General features: G+C 41.0%; 1 protein-coding gene across 1 annotated transcript in view; it reads right to left on the bottom strand.

The window, feature by feature from the left end:
• Nucleotides 1-12,940, bottom strand: part of zmat4a (zinc finger, matrin-type 4a) — a 194,130-nt gene that overhangs the window by 103,183 nt on the left and 78,007 nt on the right. The window contains exon 3 of the mRNA XM_034232928.1: nucleotides 11,201-11,290. Within this exon, the coding sequence (XP_034088819.1) occupies nucleotides 11,201-11,290 (90 nt within the window). The remainder of the gene's footprint in view (nucleotides 1-11,200; nucleotides 11,291-12,940) is intronic.

Here is a 12,940-nt window from a genome sequence, read left to right as displayed (position 1 = left end):
CAACTTGATAACAAAGGTATCCCAACTGTAGCTGTGAACATGACCGGATGTGTGATTACCTAGCATCAGGACTGTTTGAGGCATATGATAGCTATGTGATTAACATGAGGATTCAGCCTCTATGGAGAGAGACATCAAGCATGCTCATTTCTGACGTGGAGCTAATCTGAAGTAAACATTGAATACTGCTTTCTATTCCTCCATCTTGTGACTGTGTAACTCCCTCTCTTGGATATCAGCATGTGAAGGACACTGTTCAGGAACTAGTTGATGCTCTGTATGTGATGACTCCTTCCATTCTGGAGAGGATCACAGATACATGGATCCTGAGATTCAAGCTCAAGCCGGGGACCAGTGATTATTAAGTATTCAGAAAAAGTCAGAATTTGGAGAAAAAGTCAGAATTTGGAGAGAAAGTCAGAATTTTGGGAGAAAGTCAGAATTTGGAGATTTTGAGAAAAAGTCAGAATTTTGAGAAAAAGTCAGAGTTTTGGGAGAAAGTCAGAATGTTGATATATAAGCATGCTCTGTATGTGATGACTACTTCCATTCTGGGGAGGATAAATACATGTATCCTGATTATTGAAACTCAAGCCGGTGACGAGTGATATTTTTCTAACACGATGTGACTACCACCTTAGTCCCTAAACCCCGGGGAACGACTGGCTGACAGCACCTCGCTGCAGGTTTTTCCCGAACACTATGACCAGCAGCCTGTACAGTTGTCACATGACATCAGCTCACCCAGGTCCAGACGCCGGGCCATGCCAGGCCGTGCTACACCCCCCCCCCCCCTCCATGTCTCTGGAGGCGGTGCTGCTGAGTGTATTTTTAGCCGCTGCCACCTTATAAGCACAGCGTGGTCGCATCACATCTGTGTGCTTTAAGTGCACTCCCATCACGCCTATGTGCACTTTTTATTTTGTTACCAGCTGCCTGAGGACTGCAGAGCCAACGCAGATCCACTGTGACATGGGGTTACATTTGTCTCAATAATATTTGTGTGAACATACAAATAATGTGTGTGGAAATGAGTCTCATCTGCACCCTTTAAGTTTATTTGTATATACTATGTTGTATGTTCTTCCCCACTATGACTATGTATGTCATTGATCATGGTATTCCTGCCATGCTATGTTGTTTCTTTATTATTTCTTGTTGGCTGTTATGTGTGTCTTTTATGTTGAAAAAGGGAAGCATGATTTCCACCCCAAAGAAGTATGTACTATTGCTTACACTTGTATGCTTCTTCTCAATCAAAATATTTGAAACATACAAATAATTTGTGTGGGAATGTGTGATTTGTAAATGTAAAACACCTTCCACAAATGCATTCATTATTTATCTGATATATCATATTCCAATTACTTCTATATAGACTCTTATTGCATTATTTATATTCTATTTGTATTTACTTGCACTATTTAATCTGTTGTATTGTGTTGCTCTGTTGGAGGATCCTGTGACCTCAGATTTCCATTGACAAATCTACACTGTAGCTATACATGACAATAAAAGCCTTGAATCTTCAAAAGATTTGCAAACTGACAAAAACTGTAATTCGTTTACAAATAAACAAAAGGAATGTGTGAATCAAACTCTAACATTGACAACTTTTCGATCAGGCATTTGTGAATCCATTTTGTATTTGTCGACCAAAAATCTGGATCTCAAATCTCTGCTTTTTGTTTTTTTACACACACAGAGTTTTGAGACAAACTATCCGCCGGTCTCGGTCTCGTGTCACTCGGTTATTTTCAGAAACCACATGATGGCCTGCTGATGACGACATGTCCACATTTCAAGGTGTGGTAAAACATGATTGAGACAAATCTAATCTCATACACATAAAACGGAGACGGAACAATGTGGGAGGACGGTGCTTCGGTCAGATTAGGGCTGCAGGATTTAGAAACTAATAACCAATCCCGATTATTATGACTCGCGTTGCAATACAATCCAAATCAGATTCAGTAGCAGTCGACCAGCCAACCCAGAGAAGAGTTAAATACAGTATGTAATGATAAAAGGACCGTGTAGGAGGGTGAAGGACCGTATATGTAAGTTAAATAAGAAGAAAGGCTTTTGCAGGTAAGCTTGTGTAGGTTGTGGCACGCTTTGTTGAAATAAAAAATATATGTTACGGAATTTTTCTATTGAAAGGCAACAGAAAAAAGACAGGAATGGGGGAGGGTTTGGGAAAAAAGCCCCGGAGCGAAGGCCAACTGGAGATACGGTTGTTCAGGTTCAGAGCGTCAGCCCCTAAAGGCCCACGGGTCACTGTCATTCAAATTTTAAAACGAACAACGGCTTTACATATAAGAGCAGCTATACTTCGAGCTAAATTCTAACGTCAGCTGCCCTATTTTAAAGAGTCCTCTCCTGCTGATGTTCAGGTGTATATCAGTATGTAGTGTCTCTACTTTAAAGAGTCCTCTCCTGCTGATGTTCAGGTGTATATCAGTATGTAGTGTCTCTACTTTAAAGAGTCCTCTCCTGCTGATGTTCATGTGTATATCAAGTATGTAGTGTCTCTACTTTAAAGAGTCCTCTCCTGCTGATGTTTCAGGTGTATATCAGTATGTAGTGTCTCTACTTTAAAGAGTCCTCTCCTGCTGATGTTCAGGTGTGTATCAGTATGTAGTGTCTCTACTTTAAAGAGTCCTCTCCTGCTGATGTTCAGGTGTAATTCAGTATGTAGTGTCTCTACTTAAAGAGTCCTCTCCTGCTGATGTTCAGGTGTGTATCAGTATGTAGTGTCTCTACTTTAAAGAGTCCTCTCCTGCTGATGTTCAGGTGTATATCAGTATGTAGCTCTTCTACTTTAAAGAGTCCTCTCCTGCTGATGTTCAGGTGTATATCAGTATGTAGTGTCTCTACTTTAAAGAGTCCTCTCCTGCTGATGTTCAGGTGTATATCAGTATGTTAGTGTCTCTACTTTAAAGAGTCCTCTCCTGCTGATGTTCAGGTGTTATCAGTATGTAGTGTCTCTACTTTAAAGAGTCCTCTCCTGCTGATGTTCAGTGTGTATCAGTATGGAGTGTCTCTACTTTAAAGAGTCCTCTCTGCTGATGTTCAGGTGTATATTAGTATGTAGTGTCTCTACTTTAAAGAGTCCTCTCCCTGCTGATGTTTCAGGTGATATCATATGTAGTGTCTCTACTTTAAAGAGTCCTCTCCTGCTGATGTTCAGGTGTGTATCAGTATGTAGTTCTCTACTTTAAAGAGTCCTCTCCTGCTGATGTTCAGGTGTGTATCAGTATGTAGTGTCTCTACTTTAAAGAGTCCTCTCCTGCTGATGTTCAGGTGTGTATCAGTATGTAGTGGTCTCTACTTTAAAGAGTCCTCTCCTGCTTGATGTTCAGGTGTGTATCAGTATGTAGTGTCCTCTACTTTAAAGAGTCCTCTCCTGCTGATGTTCAGGTGTGTATCAGTATTCGTGTCTCTACTTTAAAGGTCCTCTCCTGCTGATGTTCAGTGTGTATCAGTATGTAGTGTCTCTACTTTAAGAGTCCTCTCCTGCTGATGTTCAGGTGTGTATCAGTATGTAGTGTCCTCTACTTTAAAGAGTCCTCTCCTGCTGATGTTTCAGGGTGTGTATCAGTATGTCGTGTCTCTACTTTAAAGAGTCCTCTCCTGCTGATGTTCAGGTGTGTATCAGTATGTAGTGTCTCTACTTTAAAGAGTCCTCTCCTGCTGATGTTCAGGTGTGTATCAGTATGTAGTGTCTCTACTTTAAAGAGTCCTCTCCTGCTGATGTTCAGGTGTGTATCAGTATGTAGTGTCTCTACTTTAAAAGAGTCCTCTCCTGCTGATGTTCAGGTGTATATTAGTATGTAGTGTCTCTACTTTAGAAAGAGTCCTCTCCTGCTGATGTTCAGGTGTATATCAGTATGTAGTGTCTCTACTTTAAAGAGTCCTCTCCTGCTGATGTTCAGGGTGTATCAGTATGTAGTGTCTCTACTTTAAAGAGTCCTCTCCCTGCTGATGTTCAGGTGTGTATATCAGTATGTAGTGTCTCTACTTTAAAGAGTCCTCTCCTGCTGATGTCAAGGTGTGTATTAGTAGGTAGTGTAATCTACTTTAAAGAGTCCTCTCTGCTGATGTTCAGGTGTTGTATCAGTATGTCATGCTCTCTACTTAAAGAGTCCTCTCCTGCTGATGTTCAGGGTGTATCAGTATGTAGTGTCTCTACTTTAAAAGAGTCCTCTCCTGCTGATGTTCAGGTGGGTATCAGTATGTAGTGTCTCTACTTTAAAGAGTCCTCTCCTGCTGATTGTCAGGTGTGTATCAGTATGTAGTGTCTCTACTTTAAAGAGTCCTCTCCTGCTGATTGTTCAGGTGTGTATCAGTATGTAGTGTCTCTAACTTTAAAGAGTCCTCTCCTGCTGATGTCAGGTGTGTATCAGTATGTCGTGTCTCTACTTTAAAGAGTCCTCTCCTGCTGATGTTCAGGTGGTGTATCAGTATGTAGTGTCTCTACTTTAAAGAGTCCTCTCCTGCTGATGTTCAGGGTGCATATCAGTATGTAGTGTCTCTACTTTAAAGAGTCCTCTCCTGCTGATGTCCAGGTGTATATCAGCAGGTATGTCTCTACTTTAAAGAGTCTCTCCTGCTGATGTCCAGTAGTGTTATCAGCATGTAGGTCTCTACTTTAAATAGTCCTCTCCTGCTGATGTCAGGTGTATATCAGTATGTAGTGTCTCTACTTAAGAGTCCTCTCCTGCTGATGTTCAGGTGTGATTCAGTATGTAGTGTCTCTACTTTTAAAGAGTTCCTCTCCTGCTGATGTTCAGGTGTGTATCAGTATGTAGTGTCTCTACTTTAAAGAGTCCTCTCCTGCTGATGTTCAGGTGTGTATCAGTATGTAGTGTCTCTACTTTAAAGAGTCCTCTCCTGCTGATGTTCAGGTGTATATTAGTATGTAGTGTCTCTCTACTTTAAAGAGTCCTCTCCTGCTGATGTTCAGGTGTATATCAGTATGTAGTGTCTCTACTTTAAAGAGTCCTCTCCTGCTGATGTTCAGGTGTATATCAGTATGTAGTGTCTCTACTTTAAAGAGTCCTCTCCTGCTGATGTTCAGGTGTGTATCAGTATGTAGTGTCTCTACTTTAAAGAGTCCTCTCCTGCTGATGTTCAGGTGTATCAGTATGTAGTGTCTCTACTTTAAAGAGTCCTCTCCTGCTGATGTTCAGGTGTATATCAGTATGTAGTGTCTCTACTTTAAAGAGTCCTCTCCTGCTGATGTTCAGGTGTGTATCAGTATGTGTGTCTCTACTTTAAAGAGTCCTCTCCTGCTGATGTTCAGGTGTGTATCAGTATGTAGTGTCTCTACTTTAAAGAGTCCTCTCCTGCTGATGTTCAGGTGTATCAGTATGTAGTGTCTCTACTTTAAAGAGTCCTCTCCTGCTGATGTTCAGTGTGTATCAGTATGTAGTGTCTCTACTTTAAAGAGTCCTCTCCTGCTGATGTTCAGGTGTGTATCAGTATGTCGTTGTCTCTACTTTAAAGAGTCCTCATCCTGCTGATGTTCAGGTGTGTATCAGTATGTAGTGTCTCTACTTTTTAAAGAGTCCTCTCCTGCTGATGTTCAGGTGTGTATCAGTATGTAGTGTCTCTACTTTAAAGAGTCCTCTCCTGCTGATGTTCAGGTGTGTATCAGTATGTAGTGTCTCTACTTAAAGAGTCCTCTCCTGCTGATGTTCAGGTGTATATTAGTATGTAGTGTCTCTACTTTAAAGAGTCCTCTCCTGCTGATGTTCAGGTGTATATCAGTATGTAGTGTCTCTACTTTAAAGAGTCCTCTCCTGCTGATGTTCAGGTGTGTATCAGTATGTCGTGTCTCTACTTTAAAGAGTCCTCTCCTGCTGATGTTCAGGTGTATATCAGTATGTAGTGTCTCTACTTTAAAGAGTCCTCTCCTGCTGATGTTCAGGTGTGTATTAGTATGTAGTGTATCTACTTTAAAGAGTCCTCTCCTGCTGATGTTCAGGTGTGTATCAGTATGTCATGTCTCTACTTTAAAGAGTCCTCTCCTTCTGATGTTCATGTGTGTATCAGTATGTAGTGTCTCTACTTTAAAGAGTCCTCTCCTGCTGATGTTCAGGTGTGTATCAGTATGTAGTGTCTCTACTTTAAAGAGTCCTCTCCTGCTGATGTTCAGGTGTGTATCAGTATGTAGTGTCTCTACTTTAAAGAGTCCTCTCCTGCTGATGTTCAGGTTGTATATCAGTATGTAGTGTCTCTACTTTAAAGAGTCCTCTCCTGCTGATGTTCAGGTGTGTATCAGTATGTCGTGTCTCTACTTTAAAGAGTCCTCTCCTGCTGATGTTCAGGTGTGTATCAGTATGTAGTGTCTCTACTTTAAAGAGTCCTCTCCTGCTGATGTTCAGGTGTGTATCAGTATGTATTGTCTCTACTTTAAAGAGTCCTCTCCTGCTGATGTCAGGTGTATATCAGTATGTAGTGTCTCTACTTTAAAGAGTCCTCTCCTGCTGATGTTCAGGTGTGTATCAGTATGTAGTGTCTCTACTTTAAAGAGTCCTCTCCTGCTGATGTTCAGGTGTATATCAGTATGTAGTGTCTCTACTTTAAAGAGTCCTCTCCTGCTGATGTTCAGGTGTGTATCAGTATGTAGTGTCTCTACTTTAAAGAGTCCTCTCCTGCTGATGTTCAGGTGTGTATCAGTATGTAGTGTCTCTACTTTAAAGAGTCCTCTCCTGCTGATGTTCAGGTGTGTATCAGTATGTAGTGTCTCTACTTTAAAGAGTCCTCTCCTGCTGATGTTCAGGTGTGTATCAGTGTAGTGTCTCTACTTTAAAGAGTCCTCTCCTGCTGATGTTCAGGTGTATATCAGTATGTAGTGTCTCTACTTTAAAGAGTCCTCTCCTGCTGATGTTCAGGTGTATCAGTATGTGGTGTCTCTACTTTAAAGAGTCCTCTCCTGCTGATGTTCAGGTGTGTATCAGTATGTGTGTCTCTACTTTAAGAGTCCTCTCCTGCTGATGGTCATGTTGGTATCTCAGTATGTAGTGTATCTACTTTAAAGAGTCCTCTCCTGCTGATGTTCAGGTGTATATCAGTATGTAGTGTCTCTACTTTAAAGAGTCCTCTCCTGCTGATGTTCAGGTGTATATCAGTATGTAGTGTCTCTACTTTAAAGAGTCCTCTCCTGCTGATGTTCAGGTGTATATCAGTATGTAGTGTCTCTACTTTAAAGAGGTCCTCTCCTGCTGATGTTCAGGTGTATCTCAGTATGTAGTGTCTCTACCTTTAAAGAGTCCTCTCCTGCTGATGTTCAGGTGTGTATCAGTATGTAGATGTCTAAGTCCTCGCCTGCTGATGTTCAGGTGTATCAGTATGTAGTGTCTCTACTTTAAAGAGTCCTCTCCTGCTGATGTTCAGGTGTATATCAGTATGTAGTGTCTCTACTTTAAAGAGTCCTCTCCTGCTGATGTTCAGGTGTATCTCAGTATGTAGTGTCTCTACTTTAAAGAGTCCTCTCCTGCTGATGTTCAGGTGTATATCAGTATGTAGTGTCTCTACTTTAAAGAGTCCTCTCCTGCTGATGTTCAGATGTATATCAGTATGTAGTGTCTCTACTTTAAAGAGTCCTCTCCTGCTGATGTTCATGTCTCCATACTGTAACAAAGTGTTTTCTCTTTTATAAGCTAGTTAAACTAACTGGCCTGATCCCCATCGTGACTCCAGCATAATAATAATAATAATAATAATGGGCCCTTTAAAGTGTGGATCGGTATGCTGCTGTCATGGCCTTTGAAGAGATTAAAGCAGAGCTGCCAGACACCATCACACACACACACACACACACACACACACACACACACACACACACACACACACACACACACTGAAGGTCACCTCACATGAACTAACATCAAACACCCGACGAGACATTTCCCTTCAAACTCAGAGATATAGTAGATATATATATGCCGGTGTAACAGCTGTGTCCATGTTTCAATGCAACACACACACAGACACACACACACACACACACACACACACACACACACACACACACACACACTCCTGACAGCAGGTACAGTACAAACCACAGAAGGAACAGACATGCAGACAAACAGAGATAATCTGTTCAATTTTGTCGGATGTGTAACAGCAACACGTTCATCAGAGTATATGAAAGGTTCTTCTATCCGTACGCTCAACACATCGTGCACTCCAACAGGAAGTAGGTCCATGTTACCTAAAGTGAAAACAAATATGCCCCAATCTCATAATCATGACGAAATATCTTAAAATTCCTGTTGAAAAAACGTACTTAGTTCATCATTATGAGATGTGTTCAGATGTATTCTATCTATAACGATAAACTTTGTTCAAATTATATTTTAATTTCAGAAAATATAATATCACTGTGTGTGTGTGTGTGTGTGTGTGTGTGTGTGTGTGTGTGTGTGTGTGTGTGTGTGTGTGTGTGTGTGTGTGTGTGTGTGTGTGTGTGTGTGTGTGTGTGTTTACATAGTCATGTGTGGGGACTCGTCTCCCTTATGGGGACAAATTGGAGGTCCCCATAAGGGGAATCATTAATTTTAGGGTGAAGACTTGGTTAAGGTTAAGGTTAAGGGTAAGGGTTAGGGTAAGGGTAAGGTTAAGGGTAAGGGTTAGGGTAAGGGTAAGGTTAAGGGTAAGGGTTAGGCATGTGTTGGTTATGGTTAAGGTTAGGATACGTCAACAGGAAATGCATGTAAGTCAATGTAATGTCAGAAACAAAATGTCTCTCTGAGGGTTAGCAGGACAGCACTAAACTTAGCATTTATATTTATAGCCTCCCTGATTCATGCAAATTCATTTTAACGTTTCACTTCTATGTTAATCAATTTCAATTATCTGTCATTACTTTTTTTTTGCTGGAATAAGGTTTCACTTTAAACGAGACGAACGGCCTGTTAATGTGAGCGGCGCTGCGGCAGTGCGTGTGTGTGTGTGTGTGTGTGTGTGTGTGTGTGTGTGTGTGTGTGTGTGTGTGTGTGTGTGTGTTAGTTATATGACTGGAAATGGAAATGGAAATATCCCTTGGTAAAGAATTGTATTCCATTTATTTTTGTGTAATTGTATTGAATTATTTTTTAATTTTATGTTTTAAATTAAAATAGTTTTCTCTACTTTTAAGAGATTGACTGTTCAAAACATTACACCTTTTTCCACATTATCCATTAACTACTTAAGCTTATAAATCCCTCATGTGAGCGCTAATGGAAAGCTGCGTTCAGGTACAGACCACCTTTTCATTTCCATAATGTTCACAAAGTGTCTGACACCCCGTTGATTTCAAAGCTTCTTAATGTTGTTCATGGACCTGTGAGTGTTTTAGATCCTTGTTGTTGTGACCTTGCTTTTGGAGAGCTTAATTAGACGTCCTGATGTGTTGATTTTTCATCAACCAAGGAACATTAAAATACCCGCCTGTTTCTAACACAAACCAGGTCCAAAGAAAGCCAAATAAAAGGGATGATATGCAATATTTTTCAACTGTCAAACCCCATTGAAACAACACTGAATATATCTGATTATTGAAGGACTGTTTGAATTAAACCCTGATAGATCTTCCCAAAGAGATTCATCGTCGTCCAATTGGCACTACAATATATATCATGTAAATTGCAATATGCAAAGTGTTGTATTGGTATAAATCAAATGCTGAATGGCGCTGTTAAAAAGGGTTTGTCTGGTGTTGGTGATTGAAACAGTCTGTAAGCATGTGTTTCCTGACAGGAAGTAGGAGAGGGAATGAGGAAGTGAGGCGGACATGTTACTACTTCTGATGCTTAACTGTGTCAGTATGAGAGATACAATCATCAGCAGACAGATAACTCCTGTGTCTCAGAGAGTACAGAAAACAAAGAAAGACGTTCTGCAGGAATAGGGAAGAGGAAAAGTGGGAAAATGATGTTGGATGTGACAGGAACACTAAAAGGAGGGACGACAAGATATGAGAAAAATAAATGGTGAATAAAGGAAGGTAACGTAAGGAGCAAGCAGGGAGGAAGAGAAGGAGGAAGGTGAGGAGAGGGGAGGATAATAAGGAAAGGGATTAGGAAAGGAAAGCAGAAGGAGAATGAGGTGAGAGCAGAATAATGGAAATGGAGGATGAGGAGGAGAGTGGAGGAAAAGCAGAGGAAAGGATAAGATAGGAAGAGAGGGAAGGAAAGGGATTAAGATTATTCATGAAAATGAAATTAGAGAGAAGGAGAGTTTATAACAGTGGAGGAAAGGGAAGGATGGAAAGTGGGACGTAGAAAAGGAATAAAAGGAAAAATAGAGGGGAAAGGAGGAGGCAGAGGAAAGTAGAAAATGGCATCCAAGTGCAATGAAAGGAGAGTGGAAGAGCCCTCTAAGAGTCATTCTGTATGCTTCATTTTGAAGGTATCTTTGGGCACATGCCGGCGTATCGTAAATACGTCAATAGTGTCAGTGCAGTCGTATTCTCAAAGCACTGCAGTCTCTTTTGAAAAGACCATAAGAGCTGATTTCAAGCTTCCACGTTGCCTTTTAATGTCTTAAAACTGCTATTACTTTGCATTGCGTCGCCAGCTTTATCAACCTTTACTTGACAAAGAAACTGTTTCTTGGGCTTTTAAATTCACTGGTATTAAAGATCCCTTATTATATATGAGCTTTAAGTTATAACGTTTTTATCTACAGTGCCGCTAGTGCTCAACCAAAAGAAGTAAGACATAAGCATTCAAACGGTAAGAGGGAAACGTTAAATAGTCTCTTGGACAGGTTGAGAATCTCTGTGGTTTAAACACTCTTTGAGAATATCCGACACATAGGAATAAAAAGTTGTTCAAATCCACACTTCCCAGCAGACACTTTCACACACACTCATCGAGCGACAGACCTCATAATCGAATCTGTCAAACATGTCGTGTTCGTCCAGTTCTCAGCACTAGGAGGGACGGGAGCATCACGACGTGTCTCTGTATTAAACGAACACTTGGCATCCCTTAGCATCCGACCACAGACACGTCACTGTCACATTGTTCATCGCTCTAAAAACATGTTTATCTGCGATCTGGAGGGAGGGGGGCATGATGGGAAAAAGCAGGAAAATCCACCAACAATACATACGGGTTTCCATGAGAGACCGGCAGGCTGTGGGCATGTTTGTCAGAGATTACAGGGAACAAGAGGATGTTAAATCACACGGACTCACATTGTCTGTTCTGAGCTTCTTGGCGGGGCAGCCTCCATCCACAGGATGTAGCATGTAGTACAGACGCACTTTGTTGGCGTGTTTCCGACTCTGAGGGGAGAAAAAGGGACAAAAGTTAGAAATAAACTAATTTAAGTCGTGACGTATACACTGTCAATCAAACAGGACAGCCAATTATTTGACATGTTGTTGTGTTAGCGATAGGGTGGTTAGGGAAAATGTATTTCTGAATGTTAGCGTCTCCCATGTCAAAATGCTAATGTAATTTTACAGTTGGATTTTGGATTATGCAGATAATCTCAACAAACAAGCTTTAATGGCAATGAAAGGAACTACAGCACGGTCACATGACTTCACGTCACCACCGCTAAGCTAAAGGAGGCTAATGTTGGGCTATAGAGGAACTACAGCACGGTCACATGACTTCACGTCACCACCACTAAGCTAAAGGTTGCTAATGTTGGGCTATAAAGGAACTACAGCACGGTCACATGACTTCACGTCACCACCGCTAAGCTAAAGGCGGCTAATGTTGGGCTATAAAGGAACTACAGCACGGTCACATGACTTCACGTCACCACCGCTAAGCTAAAGGCGGCTAATGTTGGGCTATAAAGGAACTACAGCACGGTCACATGACTTCACGTCACCACCGCTAAGCTAAAGGAGGCTAATGTTGGGTTATAAAGGAACTACAGCACGGTCACATGACTTCACGTCACCACCACTAAGCTAAAGGTTGCTAATGTTGGGCTATAAAGGAACTACAGCATGGTCACATGACTTCACGTCACCACCGCTAAGCTAAAGGAGGCTAATGTTGGGCTATAAAGGAACTACAGCACGGTCACACTCCGTTTCTAAATCCACCAGTGGGGTGTTTACTGATGTGTTTTATGAAGTAGAACAAAAACTGTGTTAACCACACACCTTATTTTAGGATAACAACCACAAACAGATTCAGAAAACCACTGACCTCCAGACCAGAGGACAGGAAGTGCTGAAATTATGACAAATGTCTGTGTTTTTTGGTCCCAAAGAGGAGGTTTAATGGAAAATAAGAAAGGTCTGAGGCACTGTTCTGGTAAAGAGATAGAAAGCCTTTAATCAGATGGATTTCATGTTCGAATAAAACTGAGTTGCTGCACAAACAGCGTTCTGAAGGGGGTGAAATTATTAAAGGCTTTTTCACTTTTGGCCAGAGGAGTAGATGTAATATTGAACCAGCAAGGAATTTTAAAACACCTTTTTACAATGCACTGCCTTTGTCTAATGTGCAAAACACTGCCCGTGTTATAAGTAAATGATTGCTGTTTTGGGGATAATCAGGTTAGATCGTCAACGTTAGCAATAATGAACACAAAAATAACATTTAGACACTTTTCTGAACAATATAAGAGGATATTATTAAGCTTTGTAAAGCAGCTATTATGGATTTGCTTGTAACAAATGACAATGTGAACAAGTGTTGATGAATCTTATTGAGTATTATCTCATGAATCTGTGAATGAATACTTTCAGTTTAATCAGATTTGTAGCTGTCCCGCCCACAAATAATGCTGTAAAAAAAGCCACTGTTCACCTTCTGCTCATCCTCACACAACAGAAAGACAGGTCCAGTTGTGATAGACACGGTTCTCCACTGCATTAGTGTGATAGCAGCCAGGTAACAGCAGGAAGTGTAGCATGTACACATTAGTGTGATAGCAGCTAGGTAACAGCAGGAAGTGTAGCATGTAC

Source organism: Gymnodraco acuticeps, unplaced genomic scaffold (genome assembly GCF_902827175.1).
Source record: "Gymnodraco acuticeps unplaced genomic scaffold, fGymAcu1.1, whole genome shotgun sequence".
Classification (NCBI taxonomy): Eukaryota; Metazoa; Chordata; class Actinopteri; order Perciformes; family Bathydraconidae; genus Gymnodraco; species Gymnodraco acuticeps.
The sequence above is the reverse complement of the archived record's forward strand: the minus strand, read 5'-3'. Positions and strand labels throughout refer to the sequence as shown.